Source organism: Phyllobates terribilis, unplaced genomic scaffold (genome assembly GCF_046119375.1).
Source record: "Phyllobates terribilis strain yellow unplaced genomic scaffold, ASM4611937v1 Scaffold_5__5_contigs__length_657084704, whole genome shotgun sequence".
NCBI lineage: Eukaryota > Metazoa > Chordata > Amphibia > Anura > Dendrobatidae > Phyllobates > Phyllobates terribilis.
In genome coordinates, this window is record NW_027362765.1 from 47,328,399 (window position 1) to 47,346,724 (window position 18,326).

Genomic DNA, 18,326 nt, shown 5'->3' on the forward strand with positions numbered 1-18,326 from the left:
CTCAACCTTAGTGACCAGTGCCAGGCAGCAGTTGCCAAGGCAAATAAAATGATGGGATGCATTAAAAGAACTCTAGTGTATAAGAAGAACATGGCTAAACTAGATTCAGGGCAGAAAAGAGCAAACAAGGTTATTAAGGGTGGACTACAAAACCAAGACTGGTTATTAAACTTATGGTTATTCAGTTTGCAAAAACAAAGGCTTAGGGGCGATCTTATTATAATGTACAAGACAGTACAGAGATCTTTGTAATGATCTTTTTACTCTGAGGCCTGAGAAGGGGAAAAGGGGGCATCCTCTACGTCTAGAGAAAAGAAGGTTTAATCATAATCACAGATGCAGATTATTTACTGTAAGAGCAGTGAGACTATGGAACTCCCTGACACATGATGTTGTAATGAGTGATTCACTACAAAAGTTCAATAAAAGTCTGGATGCTTTTCTTGAAAAATATAATATTACAAGGTTATGGGTACTAGATTCTGTGATGAGACATTGATCCATGGAACTGATTGCTGTATGTGGAGTCTGGAAGGATTTTTTTTCCCCTAATATGGATCTATTAATGTAGCGCCGGCGTCCCAGCCCTCTGCTAGGCAGGGACGCTGTTCCCCTCACCTCTCTGCTCCGTGCCCGGCGTCCTCCTCCCGCTCTGCTGGCAGCGCGCGCTCCTTCCCGGCCACTGTGCTTAGGGCGCGCGCGCGCGCTCTCCCTCCCTCTTAAAGGGGCCGCGCGCGCCGTCCTAAGGAGTCCCCGGCCAATGGCCGGAGGACTTCACCATATATAAGGCACCTCCTCCAAAATGGAGGTGCCCGAGCAATGTTGTTGCACTGTTCACTACTCTGCTTCAGCCCTCAGGTCCCGTTGCCAGTTACCTGCCAGATACCTGCCAGATTCCTGCCAGCTTGCTGTCTTATTCCTGCCTGATATTCTGCTACCTGCCTGCTAGCCTGAGGTCCGACGGTCTGCCTTACAACTCCTGTCAGTCTGTCTAAGGACCAGCTTGCCCGCTCACCTGGGAGCACACGTCAGCTACCTGCCTGCTTGCCTGAGGTCCGACGGTCTGCCTTCCAACTCCTGTCAGTCTGTCTATGGACCAGCTTGCCCGCTCACCTGGGAGCGCACATCTGCTACCTGCCTGCTAGCCTACCTGGAGGCTCCGCCGTCACGTTCTGTGACCACCTGCCTGTCCAGTGACTCCTGCCCGCTCACCTGGCAGTGCTCATCTGCTGCCTGTCTGCTAGCCTACCTGGAGGCTCTGCCGTCACGTGCTGTGACCACCCGCCTGTCCAGAGACTTCTGCCCGCTCACCTGGGAGCGCTCATCTGCCGCCTGTCTGTTGGTCTTCCTGGAGGCTCCGCCGTCACATGCTGTGACCACCCGTTTATCCAGAGACTCTCGCCTGCTCACCTGGGAGCTCACGTCTACCATCAGCCGCCACAGGTCGTACCAACCCTTTACCCAGAGACTGCCCCGATCACTTGCCGTGACCATCTGCCCGTTCATCCAAAGACTGCCCCGGTCACTTGCCGTGACCTCCTGCCCGTTCTTCCAGAGACTGTCCCGGTCACCTGCTGTGACTGCCCGCCTGGTCGCCACCCGCTCCCTTACAAGGACCGCCCCCTTGTATAGTAGCTCAGAGGTTCCGCCTCCCAGACCCGTTACAATTAACATCAGCCTCATGAGATTTTTGCCTTCCCCTGGATCAACATGTTAGACTATATAGTAGGTTCAACTAGATGGATTTATGTCAAACTACAACCATAAAAATTATGAAACTATCTGCACTGCACCATTGAATAAAATTGGTCTGAGTGCTGTCCATATGCTATTTGTTCATGGACAGCACTCGGATCGAAAATAAGATCGTGTGAACTTGGCTTATGAGAAGACATAGAATTAAAATGTATAGGTTGTGCTAGAGTACCACAGGGTGCAAACACCTAAATAGGTCTTATGAAGGGAAGGACACCCAGATTGTAAACACTGAACACCCCGCTATCGTGGGAGTGGGAAAACTTAGTTACTAGACCAGGGTTACCACCAGCATTCCACACTGTAGTGCGGTACTGCAGCACGCGTCAAAGTGCATAAAAATCATAGACAACACTGGTCACAAACTGGCTGAGTGGTAAGCACTGTAGCCATGCAGCGCTGGGGTTCTAGGTTCAAATCCCAGCAAGGACAAGATCTGTAAGGAGTTTGTATGTTCTTGGGATTAATTTCTCAAGTGCCAAAACCATACACAGCCATGCGGAAAACAGAATTTTGATACACATTGTTCAAATAGCACCGTGCAATGCTTGCGTGCCATCTCCATGTGCAGGCCATACCGGAAGATTAGTAAAGTACTTGCTAAAGTATAAGTACTACCAATGTTTTTCATAACACTTGTACCTATGACAGCTTATGGGGTAGTTGATATGGACAATTTTTTACTCGGACTGAGTGGTCCACGCAACTCGCCAATACAAGTCTATGGATCTGTGACAAATTCGGTCAGCACTCAGATGCTATCCGTTTTTCATGGACTGTTTGATAGGAGAAGCTAGGTTTTTTTTCATTTGAGAAAAACTGATGAAACTCTGATACGCTGACAAAATTCTGACCAAATGTGGACTTTTTTGTGTGCAAGAAAAATTACTAACAAGAAGGAGCCATTACATCAGACATGCACAACGTGTGGCCTGGGGACCACATGCGGCCTGAGATGCCATTCTGTACGGCCCCCAACCATTTCTTACTCCTCTATGCTCAGTAACTCTCATTAGCTGGGATACCAGCGCACATTGTATGCTTATCTTGACTCCTTTTTTTCTGAAGTGATAAATAATAGAGCAGAGGACCCTCTTTCTACAATAGTGGAATTTCCAAAATAAAACCCTAACTTAATAGAATATGGCATATATAGTAGTGTCAACATAGTTCTTGTATCAGAACACGGCTTTTTTGGCACTCGGGCCCAAAAAGGATGTTCACCTCAGCCTTACATTGTAGGGTTTAGTGAGAGTCCAGAATGTAGAACTCCCGCCGGTCGGAAGTACTTACTGAGCTGCTCTGTCTACTTGTAGTGGCCACCGCAGGGTACTGCACATCCGCCTCTTATTGATTTGAATAGGGGGTGGATGTGCAGTACCAGCCCCCGGCCACTACAAGCAGACAGAGCAGCTCAGTAAGTGAGTCCTTCTGGCCGGCAGCCACCAACACCGATAACAGCTGATTGGCAGGGTTGCAGGGTCTCGGACCTCTGCCAGTCAGACATTGATGACCTAAAGATAGGTCTTCAATGTATAAGTAGCAGACAACCTCTTTAACCTCCTGCTGACAAAACACTAATCGTATTGAAACAACAGCACAAAGCCTAATCAGTGACACAGGGCTGAAATCGGTGTCTTAGCCTCTACCTCATGCTGCTTTCAGATTAAATAGCAAAAACCTGCTGACAGTTTCCCCTTAAGGACCAGACTAGTACCTGCACCCATCCACGATGCAGAAGAGCACATAAAGCCAGTCATGTCCATAGTTTGCAGACATTACTGGTTTATTAAAGTTTAGCTCTTGTGTAAACTAAGTCAAAGTCTGTAATTCATGACGTCATTTCTTTTTCATTATTTTTTACACTTATAACTACCAGCTCTTCCTCAACTCCATAGTTTATTGGGCTTTACCATCACAACAAAAAAAAATAACAAAGAAAATGTAAACAAAAAAAATACATTTGGTTTTCAAAGCAAACATTTATTAACGAATGTCAATGTCAAATTGAAACTTACAGCAGCGCTGCTACTTCTAAAACAGATGCACAGCTATAAGACTATGTACATATTTTTAATCAAAGCTGGGTCACGGGTTTTGGCAATACATTTTGCATTTAGGCTAAGTGCCCACGATGCAGAAATGCTCTGGATTTTTCCTGAGCGTTTCTGCATCTCCCTGGCAGAAAAAACGCATGCGGATTGTACGTGCGTTTTTCCTGCCAGGGACAAGTGTAATTGAAGTGTTTTGATCATGCGATTTCACATGCGGGTGTCAAGCGCTTTCCAAGCGATTTTAGCATCACTTGGAAAGTGCTTGACAAGTTGGTCACACTATATAACTCCATGCAAATGGCATGGATTTTATGTAGTGTGACCAAGTTAGTTAAATAAGAAGAATAAAAATAGTAAAAAAAAAAAAAAAAAACATTATACTCACATTCCGATGGCCCCCGGTCTCCTTATCCAATGCGTCCGGTCTTCCCGGTGTCTCGCGGTTGTGTAAAAGGACATGCCATGACGTCATTTAGTCATGTGACGGGTCACGCAACCGCCGACGTCATGGCAGGTCCTTTTAGACCATCGCGAGCTGCCGGGAAGCCAGGACGCATTGCTATGGAGACCGGGGGCCATCTGAAGGTGAGTATAATGTTTATTTTTTATTTTAATTCTTTTTTTTACAGGTACTATGGTACCCGGGTCTGGATGAGAGTCTCCTCTTCTCCAGACCCAGGTACCATCCACACATTGAATTGCTTAATATCTACATGTGTACATGTAGTCATGCGGATATTAAGCGATTCAATGCAAGTCAATGGCGGCGAAAACGACACGATTACGCAAAATAATTGGTAGTGCTGCGGTTTTTTCCGCAATGGTAATCCGCAGCGGAAATTTCCGCAGTATGTGCACAGCACATGCGGATTATCATTGGGGAACATTGCAGACCTTCTACCAAGCGTTTTTTAAGTGTTTCTGTAGCGGAATTGCCGCTGCGGAAATGCTTAAAAAACGGATAGTGGGCACACAGCCTTACACATGTATATTTATTAACCCAATCAAAAAAGACATCCTTATTCTGGTAACATTTCTCGGGTTTTCTACTTCAAAGAGAACCTGTCACCAGGTGACGCCCCTCGGATTGGACGGCCCCCCCCAGCTAAGTATAATAAAAGCTCTTTTTCTTGTCTTGCAGGTTGGATTGGGGGCTTATATACAGCATTATAGAATGAGTGCTGAAAGGTGGTGGCCGAATTTCATATCGGTCAAACCCGGTGACAGGTTCGCTTTAAGAAAAATGGTCTCCAAACACTTATATACGTGTAAAATAAAAAACATAGCAGGTACTTCATAGTGTACTGCCGTAGTCTTGGGGAACAATTCAAAGCATCTACAAACAGCGCTACCAGGTGACTTCACTTGCTTTTACGAAAGCTCAAAGAGTTTTGTTGCTTGACAGTGGCATTATAACCAGAATTAGGGGATCTTTTAGTTTGTAAAGAGAGAGAGGTTTTCTGAGTTTGCCATTGACTTCTATTATGCCTGCTACTCAAGTCGAGCACGTCCCAGTGTCCAACGTGCTCTATTCGAGTACCGAGCAGTCGAGCATTTCAGTGCTCGATCAACACTATTTAACAATCTGTAACAATTTTTCAGATGCAGCTGTATGAATGCATAAACACAAACAATATTAATGTGAAAAATTCTATACACATAGCTGATATGATGTGGTGGGTTATCCGGAATCCATATGCTTCTTGGTATACACAGTTTTTTTGATAATTGCCGATATTCCTAAACTACTAATTGTGTGCCGTGACTTCATTTTTACTTTACATGTTTTATTGTACTTTATTTATGAAATAAAAAAAATGCTACTTCTCTACGTGAGGCTACAGTGTGAGTGTGGTCACACAGTTGGATTTCGGATTCTGCTCCAAAATCCACATCAAAAGCCACCTTAAATACTCTTTGAATATGGAGTCATCAATGCAATTTTTTTTTAAAGTTATTTTTCCTTTTTGACTTGTGGTTTTCGCTGTCGATTTTTTGCACCAAATTCTTCGAAATGGCACATACTATTCATGAACTTTGAGCAAAGCCCAAATTTGTCTTTTTTTCTTTAACTGGTTTTGCACATTTTTAGCGGGTAAAATTGGTCAATTGTTACTAATGATCCTATCCTCTCAGGGAATATTATAAAAAAAAAACAACATCGTCTTTCGCAGGGGCGTGAATTTGAAAAATCATGTTGCACAAAGCAGGATCAAATCAGATACCCCCTTGTTATATCCTACATCAAATTCCATCATACAAATTCCTATGGAGGGGTCTTATCGATTTGGGGGGATTAAATGTCTTTGCTGTGGAATGATTGTACAGTGTTGCACTGAATTTACATCTACAACTACAGGGGAAGTCTTCTGAATAAACACATTTTTAAACTGCAACTCTAATTTTGTGGTTTATTACAGCAACCTACAATATATCAGTCGGACGAAACAAGCAGTTTACAATAGAATGAATAATCTGTCATAATGTGCGCAATGGTATCACTAAGCACAGTTCATTTCTTATTACAACACAAAACAGACCCAACTTGTCCGAGACTCATTATTCTAGAACAAATCGCAGATAATATATCCAATAGATTCCAGAGACTCATCAACAGAGAGTCGTATTGGATATTTCAATTATCCACCCTTTCACCCTCAATGAATGTATAGAAAATACTATTCAGCAAGGGGTGATTTTATAAAGATTCCCCTGAAGGGGATAATATATTATATATATCTATATATATCTAGACATAGATAGATATACAGTACAGACTAAAAGTTTGGACACACCTCATTTAAAGATTTTTCTGTATTTTCATGACTATGAAACTTGTACATTCACACTGAAGGCATCAAAACTATGAATTAACACATGTGGAATTATATACTTAACAAAAAAGTGTGAAACAACTGAAAATATGTCTTATATTCTAGGTTCTTCAAAGTAGCCACCTTTTGCTTTGATGACTGCTTTGCACACTCTTGGCATTCTCTTGATGAGCTTCAAGAGGTAGTCACCAGAAATGGTCTTCCAACAATCTTGAAGGAGTTCCCATAGATGCTTAGCACTTGTTGGCCCTTTTGCCTTCACTCTGCGGTCCAGCTCTCCCCAAACCATCTCGATTGGGTTCAGGTCTGGTGACTGTGGAGGGCAGGTCATCTGGCGTAGCACCCCATCACTCTCCTTCTTGGTCAAATAGCCCTTACACAGCCTGGCGGTGTGTTTGGGGTCATTGTCCTGTTGAAAAATAAATGATGGTCCAACTAAACGCAAAGTGGATGGAATAGCATGCCGCTGCAAGATGCTGTGGTAGCCATGTTGGTTCACTATGCCTTCAGTTTTGAATAAATCCCCAACAGTGTCACCAGCAAAGCACCCCCACACCATCACACCTCCTCCTCCATGCTTCACAGTGGGAACCATGTATGTAGAGTCCATCCGTTCACCTTCTCTGCGTCGCACAAAGACACGGTGGTTGGAACCAAAGATCTCAAATTTGGACTCATCAGACCAAAGCACAGATTTCCACTGGTCTAAAGTCCATTCCTTGTGTTCTTTAGCCCAAACAAGTCTCTTCTGCTTGTTGCCTGTCCTTAGCAGTGGTTTCCTAGCAGCTATTTTACCATGAAGGCATGCTGCACAAAGTCTCCTCTTAACAGTTGTTGTAGAGATGTGTCTGCTGCTAGAACTCTGTGTGGCATTGACCTGGTCTCTAATCTGAGCTGCTGTTAACCTGCGATTTCTGAGGCTGGTGACTCGGATAAACTTATCCTCAGAAGCAGAGGTGACTCTTGGTCTTCCTTTCCTGGGGCGGTCCTCATGTGAGCCAGTTTCTTTGTAGCACTTGATGGTTTTTGCCACTGCACTTGGGGACACTTTCAAAGTTTGCTCAATTTTTCGGACTGACTGACCTTCATTTCTTAAAGTAATGATGGCCACTCGTTTTTCTTTACTTAGCTACTTTTTTCTTGCCATAATACAAATTCTAACAGTCTATTCAGTAAGACTATCAGCTGTGTATCCACCTGACTTCTGCACAACACAACTGATGGTCTCAACCCCATTTATAAGGCAAGAAATCCCACTTATTAAACCTGACAGGGCACACCTGTGAAATGAAAACCATTTCCGGTGACTACCTCTTGAAGCTCATCAAGAGAATGCCAAGAGTGTGCAAAGCAGTCATCAAAGCAAAAGGTGGCTACTTTGAAGAACCTAGAATATAAGACATATTTTCAGTTGTTTCACACTTTTTTGTTAAGTATATAATTCCACATGTGTTAATTCATAGTTTTGATGCCTTCAGTGTGAATGTACAATTTTCAAAGTCATGAAAATACAGAAAAATCTGTAAATGAGAAGGTGTGTCCAAAAGTTTGGTCTGTACTGTATATGTATATATATATACATATATATATATATATATATATATATATATATATATATATATATATATATATATTTATTTATGTTTTTCCTTTCTGGTTTTCTTCAGAATTATGATGCATTGGGATTGTGGTATTTGTATGGTATGTATTCTAACCTTAACATTTTTAATCTTTTTTTATCTGTTTGATACTAGGTTAGATGCAATTTGTTATTGTATCCCAATTGTATAATTATTGATTAAACCTGTTCTCTGACATCACTATGGAAGGTATATCAGTTAGCCTTCATTACTTGTATTTTATGAGCCTGATGAAGGAGCTGGATCAGCTCCGTAATGCGTAGCTCGAATAAAGACATTTTTTATTTAAATTATTTCCTCTCCAATTGATGTTAGTGCTGTTTAACCCTAAGCTTTACCCTTTTAATCCATATTGTATCCTTCCGGATTCTCATCATCCGAAGAACAAGAGGGTGTAGCTGCAGCCAGTGGAGAGCCCTTCCAAGCATTATACCAGTGTTGTGCTTGACGCTGCACAACGATTTAAGGTGAGTGAATATACTCCATATGGGATTACCCTATTGATCTGCACAAGGAGCGCTCTCCTCTCTTTCTCTTCACATTATTGAAAAAAAAGAAACATCAATAGTTGAGGCTTTTCTGCTTTAAATCTGGCCAATAAATGGTAAGAATCAGAAAAAAATTGGCCAATACAATACACACAAAAAAAATGCGCACCAAAAAATAATATTTTTTTTTTACATTTTTTGTGTGGATTTTGTCTGGAAAATCCAAGTCAAAAAACTTATATGGACATACCCTTAGACATTTGTTTATGTAGACAAAGAATTTCTCACATTCTAAACAGGAAAATGGCTTCTTCCCTGTTTGGATGCTTATATAACTAACAAGATCTAATTTCTGGTTAAAATCTGAGCATGAAAATTGCTTTTCCCCTGTGTGATTTCTTTGATGTATAAAAAGATGTGAATATGTTTTTTCTCTGTATGAATTTTCTGATGTGTGACCAGATTAAAAAGGTCTGCAAATCATTTCTCACATTCAGAAATGAATATGGATTTTACCTTATGTGAGTTTTTTGATGGTGAACAAGAATTGATTTCCTAGAAAAGCATTTCCCACATTCTGGGCATAAAAATGGCTTCTCCCCTGTGTGAATTTGTTTATGTATAATAAGATTTTCCTTAGAGCTATAAGATTTCCCACATTCTGAACATGAAAATGGCTTCTCACCTGTGTGACTTCTCTCATGTTTAACAAGATTTGATTTAACTGTAAAACATTTCCCACATTCTAAACATGAAAATGGCTTCTCTCCTGTGTGTATTATCTGATGTTGAGAAAGATGTGATTTCTGATTAAAACATTTCCCACATATTGGACATGAAAATGGTTTCTCCCCTGTGTGACTTCTTTGATGTGTAACAAGATCTGATTTCTGTTTAAAACATTTTCCACATTCTGAACAAGAATATGGCTTCTCCCCTCTGTGACCTATCTGATGTGTAACAAGCTTTTCCATACTTCTGTAATGTTTCCCACATTCTGAACATGAAAATGCTTTTGTGTGAATTCTCTCGTGTTTAACCAGATTTGATTTAAATGAAAAAAACTTACCACATTCTAAACATGAAAATGGTTTCTCTCCTGTGTGAGTTTTTTGATGCTCAATAAGATTTGATTTTCGTGTAAAACATTTCCCACATTGTAGGCAAAAAAATGGTTTCTCACCTGTGTGAGTTTTCTGATGAGTAACAAGATGAGCCGTCCGACTAAAACATTTCCCACATTCTGAACATGAAAATGGCTTCTCCCCTGTATGAATTACTTGATGTGTAATAAGATGAGATTTCCGATTAAAACATTTCCCGCATTCTGAACATGAATATGGCTTCTCCCTCGTGTGACTTTTTTTATGTATAACAAATTCAGACTTGTGGGTAAAACAACTCCCACATTCTGAACATGAAAATAGTTTCTCTTTTGTGTGAGCGTCTTGATGTTCAACATCCCTGTGGTTATTTTTATTTTGATTAACAGTCTGTATTGAATCAAAAGATAGAGCCCGTTGAAAAGAATCAGATGATAGATCTTCGCTGTAAAGGACTGAGTGCATTTCTGGTATAATAACATGTGCTTCATATGGATATTGTGTAATATTATGATCTTCTGCTTTAAAATCATAAGACATCACATGTCCTTCTGAGTTCCTCATACAGTCACCTGTACACCAGAACAAAACCGTCAAGAGAGATCAGAATAAGCTGCCAAACTGAGATTAACCCAAAAAATTATGCCATTACTTGCATGTAAATTGGCAGAGATAAATTTTAATTATATCTTCACCATTATCGTGTCATTAAAGAAGACCTGTCACCAGGTCAAAAGTCGTCAGTTTTTGCTCCTATTTTATTTTGAGAATTCAGTTTTTGTATTGTTTTTTTTTAATCCGCCCTATGGTTCCAGGGATATAAGACTTATTTTGTAATCATGTTATGGTCTTTACCAAGAGTGTGTGGCTCAAGGGGTAATTTTGGAGTGCAGCTTTAAGACACACCAACAGTAAAGGAAGTACCATAAAAATTAACATTCAGTAAAAAGGCCCATATCTCTCATGTCATATTAAAAAAGCCAAAATACTCTGGGAAACAGCAAGAGTAAAAGAAGAGCAAAAACTCCACTTTTTCCTGTGAAAAGATCCTCTTTAGCATTAACAATGATAAACAACATTGTTAAGTTTAACATATCTCAAAGTGGTTTAGTGGTTACTACTCACCTGTGCTGTTATCTGTAGGAATCTCCTCTTTACACCACTCATCATCCCTCATATATGTCTCTGTAGTATTAATATGGGTCAGATCTTTACCCTGAAAGAAATATTGTAAAAGTCACAGACAGATGGACAAATTGTGTGAAACTTTTTAGAAACAAGACAAGGTCACTAATTCGTTTGATGACAAATGAATGTGAACAGTTTCCATGGTCATGAAATAGTGAGAAGATCCAGACAATATCTAATGGGAGTTTTAACCCCTTTACTCCCGAGGGTGGTTTGCACGTTAATGACCAGGCCAATTTTTACAATTCTGACCACTGTCACTTTATGAGGTAATTACTCTGGAACGCTTTAACTGATGCCCCTGATTCTGAGATTGTTTTTTCGTGACATATTGTACTTCATGATTTTGGTAAAATTTCTTCGATATCACTTGTGTTTATTTGTGAAAAAAACGGAAATTTGGCGAAAATTTTGCAATTTTCAAAATTTGAATTTTTATGCCCTTAAATCAGAGAGAGATGTCACACAAAATACTTAATAAATAACATTTCCCACATGTCTACTTTACATCAGCACAATTTTGGAACCAAATTTTTTTTGGTTAGGGAGCTAAAAGGGTTAAAAATTGACCAGTGATTTCTCATTTTTCCAACAAAATTTACAAAACCATTTTTTTAGGGACCACATCACATTTGAAGTCACTTTGAGAGGTCTTTATGACAGAAAATACCCAAAAGTGACACCATTCTAAAAACTGCACCCCTCAAGGTGCTCAAAACCACATTCAATAACTTTATTAACCCTTCAGGTGCTTCACAGGAATTTTTGGAATGTGGAAGAAAAAAATAAACATTTAACTTTTTTCACAAAAATGTTACTTTACACCCATTTTTTTTTATTTTCACAGGGGTAACAAGAAAAAATGGACCCCAAAATTTGTTGTGCAATTTCCCCTGGGCACGCAGATACCCCATATGTGGGGAAAAACCACTGTTTGGGCGCACGGCAGGGCTCGGAAGGGAAGGAGTGCCATTTGACTTTTTGATTGTAAAATTTGCTTGAATAATTAGCAGACGCCATGTTGCGTTTGGAGAGCCCCTGATGTGCCTAAACATTAGAGCTCCACCACAAGTGACCCCATTTTGGAAACTAGACCCCCCAAGGCACCTATCTAGATGCATAGTGAGCACTTGGAACCCCCAGGTGCTTCACAAATTGATTCGTAAAAATGAAAAAGTGGAAAAAAAAACACTTTTTTATTTTAACGGATTAATTTGTGAAGCACCTGGGGGTTGTAAGTGCTCACTATGCATCTAGATAGGTGCCTTGGGGGGTCTAGTTTCCAAAATGGGGTCAATTGTGGGGGAGACCCAACGTTTAGGCACACAAAGGGCTCTCCAAACGCGACATGGTGTCCCCTAACAAATTGGAACCATGTCGCGTTTGGAGAGCCCCTGTGTACCTAAACATTGGAGCTCCCCCACAAGTGCCCCTTTTTTGGAACGGATTCCTGATTTGTCAATTTTATAATGTAGTGTTATATGCCAGTTGTGTATTACAACCTGACAAAAACTACACAACTGAAGTATGACAACCTGACGAACACTACGTCAGCTGTGTAGTGTTCGTCGGGTTCTCATACGTCAGAAATTAATTCAATAGTCCATGGAGGTATGGTATCTTCTGAAGCAGTCTTTCATGCAGAGGCCAGGTTTGTCGGGGCAGGTGTCACATTGGTAAATGGTGTCCTTGCGTATTCCTCTTCGGTAGCACACTCGGCACTTCTTTTGTGACTTACCCTTTTTCCGCTGTGAGGGATCTGCCCCGGGAAATGCTGGCCCGGTACAATTCAAGGTCCTTCAGTTCCAGAAGTAGTGGGACCCGCTCTGCCACCACTGCCAAATATCAGGGCCTTGATAACTGTCTCTTGAAAGTGAAGATACCACGCAGAAGTCTGGCCTGCACATTGAGACAGAAGGAAACAGTTGTGCAATGCCATCTTAACAATGTGCACGGCCAGCTTCTTATACCATACCGTGACCTTTCTCAAAGCACTGTACGGCTGGAGGACTTGATCGGAGAGATCAACTCCCCCCATGTACTTGTTGTACCCCACTACACAGTCTGGTTTGGCGACCTGTGTAGTGGAACCTCTTACAGTGCTGAGGGTGAAGCCATCACCATGTATGGTGGTCAAGAGAAGGACATCCCTCTTGTCCTTGTACTTGACCACCAACAGGTGGTCGCTACATTGGGCTCTGCTCTCACCCCTTCTGAGCAGCTGCCCAATTAGCGTCTTTGGGAGGCCTTTCTGATTTTTGCGGACAGTACCGCAAGCTGCGGTATGTCGCGCAGAGAGGGACTTGAAGAGTGGGATACTTGTATAAAAGTTATCCACGTACAGGTGATAACCTTTATCCAGCAGTGGGTGCACCAAGTCCCACACAATTTTCCCACTCACTCCCAGAACAGGGGGGCATTCAGGGGGTTCAATCCGGGAGTCCTTCCCTTCATAAACTCTAAACTTGTGAGTGTACCCTGAGGTACTCTCACAAAGTTTATACAGCTTGATCCCGTACCTGGACCTTTTACTGGGCAGGTACTGCCGGAATCCAAGCCGCCCCTTGAAAGAAATTAAGGACTCATCCACGCAGATGTCCCTTTGGGGCACGTACACTTCACCAAACTTGTTGTTGAAGTGCTCGATGACCGGCCGAACTTTGAAAAGACGATCAAAGTTCGGGTCATCGCGTACAGGACACCTTGCATTATCTTGGTAATGCAAGAACTTGTGGATGGCCTCAAAACGTTTCCGGATTGTCACCATTCGGAACACTGGGGTGTTATACAAAAAGTCAACACTCCAGTATTGCCGAATCTCTGTTTTTTTCAGGATCCCCATATGAAGGACCAGGCCCCAAAACTTCATCATTTCTTCTGCGTCTACAGGAGACCAGTTAGAAAATGATGAAGAGGGATTTTGTTCCAAAAATTGATGAGCATACAAATTAGTTTGGCCCACCATGAGGTTTATAAAATCCTCAGAGAAAAAGACTTTGAAAAAGTCTATTTCTGTGAGGCCGGTGGTTTCAAACTTGATTCCTGATTCCGCCACGAAATCAGGAATCAATGGCTCAAAATTTTCGGGGGACGAGGTCCATATGGGGTCAGTATTGGGGGGCGCTGGAACATCTTCTCTCCTAAGACGACTGCGGGGCGGTCCAGGAGAACCTGAGGAAGAAGAGGAGGAAGAAGAGTAGGAAGCAGAAAAGCAAAGAAATGTGGGATCCTCGCCCTCGCTGTCGGTCTTAGTGTCGGAGGCAACAAAAGAGTATGCCTCCTCCGCTGAATAGCGAGTTTGGGATGAGCCGGCCATTTTTTTTTTCCCGTGTATGTGGTGCGTGTGTGTCAGTTCTTTATTTAGTGTGTGTATGTTAGTGTGCTTGGTGTGAACTTTTTTTTCCTGAAAAAAAAAAAGTGAAAAAAAAGAACTACCGTAGGTGGTTCAAACAGCGAGCACGAGTGCGGATCGGTGAACTATGTCACCAATCAACTCTCGGCAGCTGCTGGGTGTGTGCGCGGATGTGGTGCAAAGGTGGGGGGGGGGATTGACAGGGACAAGAAAAAGAAGAGAAAGAAAAGAAAGAAAGAAAAAAAGAAAAGTCGTGAAAACAGCGAACACAGAAAAGAAAAAAAGAAAAGTCGTGAAAACAGCGAACACAGAAAAGAAAAAAAGAAAAGTCGTGAAAACAGCGAACACAGAAAAGAAAAAAAAAAGTCGTGAAAACAGCGAACACAGAAAAGAAGAAAAAAAGTCGTGAAAACAGCGAACACAGAAAAGAAAAAAAGAAAAGTCGTGAAAAGCAGCGAGCACGGACGTTGATCAGTGACGTAGACACTGCTCAGCGCTCGGCCGCTGCAGGACGCACGAAAAAAAAAAATTGGTAAAAGGAAGGGGGGGGGGGGAAGAGGAGGAGGGGAGGGAGAGGAGGAGGGGGGGGAGAGGAGGAGGGGGGGGAGAGGGGTGGATGAGGGGAGAACAGAGATGCACTTACCAATGTCTTCTCTGTTCTTCTTTCAGCAGGATCAGCAGCAGGTTCTGGAAGAGGCTCAGGAGCAGGATCCGCAGGATAAGAAGCTGGAGACCGACGACCCAGGAGACAGGAGCAGGAGATCCAGGACCCTGGACAGCAGCCGGACACCGAAGCTGAAGGTCCAGCAGCCTGAACAGCTCAGCAGATGCCGGAGCAAGAGATCCAGGACCCTGGAGAGCGGCAGCAGCGACTGGAGCAGGTAGGAGGAGGTCTTGTAGTGTCACAGAAGATTGTGGAACTACAAGGCCCAGCACAGAATGATCAGACGTGACCGCTCTGTAGAAATCCTCACCAAGTGTGAGGATCTGCAGGGCGGTCACAGGGGGGTGACAGGGTGGTGACAGGCAGGTCACAGGCCGGTCACCACCCGGTCAGGTACTCTGATTGGTGTGATTGATGATGACATTGATCGCACCAATCAGAGATGGCTGGGGCCTGGGCACGCACCACAGGGGGTTACAGGGAGGTGACAGGCAGGTCACAAGCCGGTCACCGCCCTGTGACCGCCGTGTCACCTGTGTTCATGTACTCTGATTGGAGCGATTGATGTCATCATCGATCGCTCCAATCAGAGCTGACTGGGGGCTGGCAGGGGGCTTGTATGACTTCACAGGGGGTCATGGGGAGGTGACAGGCAGGTCACAAGCCGGTCACCGCCCCGTGACCGCCCTGTTACCGCGCGGTCCCGCTGTGATCGGTGCGATCGATTTGTTCGGCGATCGCACCGATCCTAGCAGTTTGGGGAGAGGGCTGGGGTTACTAGGCAACAGCCTAGGATCGGTGCTCTTAGGAGCACCGATCCTAGGCTGCACAGCACTGTTTTCGGCAATCTGATTGCCGGAAACAGTGAGAAATGCTGTGATTGGCTGTTCAGAATTGAACAGCCAATCACAGTGATCGTGAGTGCGGGGGGGCGGCGCCACGCCCCGAGATGCCGGCGCCATCTACCCTGAGGTAAGATGGCACCGGAATTTTAATTTTATCACCGCGACTTCAGTTGCGGTGCCGCTTTAAAGATAGGGCGTACTAATACGTATCAGGTCCATAAGTCCCAGTGCACAGATACGTATTAGTACGCCTTGGGTCGGAAAGGGGTTAAAGCCGACCATAGACATCCTCATACGTTCTCACTACATGCAAGTTTATAACATATATTAATGGTGAACATAAGACCTTCACAGCCGTCTACACATCATAGGGGAGATCTCATGACACCTTCTCTTCATCTACCTGATGATCCTGAGGAACATTGGGATTTTCTTGTTTACAGTCCTGTGGAAGACGAGGACGAGGACATCTCTCTGGTGTTATCCTCTTACTGGATAGAACTGGAGGAAACACATACAGGGACTGAATTCATTCTTTAAATACAGAGAATTATAGGCCATGTGTATTTAGTCCTGTCTATTACCTGGTGATGTGAGGGGCTGTGGAACCTTCATCATGACGTCCTTGTACAGATCTTTGTGTCCTTCTAAATACTCCCACTCCTCCATGGAGAAATAGACGGCGACATCCTGACACCTTATAGGAACCTGACACATACAGTACAATGTTACTGTCATCCCCCCGATCCCATCATAGCATTACTTTATAATGTCCCAGCATTCCCAGCAGTGTCACCTCTCCAGTCAGCAGCTCAATCATCTTGTAGGCGAGTTCTAGGATCTTCTGGTCATTGATGTCCTCATGTATCAGGGGGTGAGGTGGAGGCCCCGTGATTGGGCTCAGGGGTCTTCCCGATCCCTCAGACACAGGGGCCTGACAGCGATCACTAGAGGTCTTCTTCACTACTGTGTAATCCTGGTTATGGAGAGACACATTAATAAATCTCACTACAGACATTTCCAGAGTCCTCACCTCTCCAGTTCTGTCCATCGTTATTCCCATAGATATGAATGATGTAATATCACGTCATCAGAATCTCTCACCTCTCCAGTTCTGTCCATCTGTTATTAACCCTTTCCTGAAATTGTCATATAAGCATTGCAGAAATTGTAAGGAGAGAGCTCAGGAGTTGAATCTGCTTTATGTGGCTGTGTTATACAGCTGACACCTGCCTGCAAGTGACAGTGTCAAAAATAACTCCTGTTAAAACTCCTTCAAAAACCTAGTCATTTGCAACAATGGTATCTAAGCTTGTAAACTGAAAATACCCCTTTACTTGTCACCTTATAGCGATGGGCAGCTGACAAAAAAAGTCTTAAAGGACCGGTCTGAATAAGGTATTGATTGCCTATCTTTAGCATAGTTCATCAGTATCAGATTTGTGGAGGGTCCTACACTTGGCATAGTGACCAACCATAAGTTATAAGCTCCAGTAGCAGTCAGATGTAAATGAGTTGATTGGAGCTGTAATGTACAGCTCTACTGAACATTTAGCAGCCACTGCCAGGTACTGAAGAACAGATGATATCCAACAGAACAGCTGATCGCTGGGTGTAAGATCCCCACCGATCTGATATTGATTAAATATTCAGAGCACAGGTCATCACTATACTGTGACCAATCAACCCCTTTAAGTCTTTTTTCCTAGTTTGGAAAGAAAATACAGTTGTTTAAACATATTCTATATAGCATACCTACATGTATAAATATGGCAGAATGGCTGCTTTTTGGTAATCCAGCCCACCAACAAAAATTTGGGGAACCATTAAAAAAATCACTCCACAAATACAGATATAAATACTGTCTTCTTATTCGATATGAACGCATAGATTCATGTTGGATTTTTAGGAATTTACTGAACCAGCCAAATTTAAATAACATGTCTTGCACAAATCGCCTAAAATGGCTGTCGCCTTTTTAGAGACTGCAGAAGATTGCATCAGGCAGAGAAACATCACATGACCATGGGCACAGCCAGGCAAACTTCTCCATAATGCCTTGCAGCTATCACATGGTACAGCACCAGCCAATCCGGAGAAATTTTTGTAGTCAGTTTAAAAGCAGAAGTAGGAAATGCAGCAGCCTTTTTGTATTGACTCCTGAAAATGAGAGGATGTCACAGCTCATAGCTTAGCCAAAAGATTGGAAGAGAAAACCATAAAACACTGAAGAAGCTGTACAGATAGTGTGTGACAGCACAGCAGTGCAGATTAGTGCGTGAGGAAAAGAGAATAATGCAGATTTAAAAAAGAAAGGAGCTCTGTTCCTACCACTGTCAGAGGTTAACAATCGCAGGCGCTCTGAGCCATCAGTGGCTATTTCAACCAAGACCTGCCTCTAAC

At 42.9% G+C, this 18,326-nt stretch overlaps 1 protein-coding gene across 1 annotated transcript in view; it reads right to left on the reverse strand.

Moving 5' to 3' along the window:
- Positions 1 to 8,179: 8,179 nt before the first annotated feature.
- LOC141271938 (uncharacterized) overlaps positions 8,180 to 18,326 on the reverse strand; it is a 67,780-nt gene continuing 57,633 nt past the window's right edge. Inside the window, exon 8 of the mRNA XM_073682189.1 lies at positions 8,180 to 10,126. Coding sequence (XP_073538290.1) covers positions 9,284 to 10,126 — 843 coding nt within the window. The 3' untranslated portion in view covers positions 8,180 to 9,283. The remainder of the gene's footprint in view (positions 10,127 to 18,326) is intronic.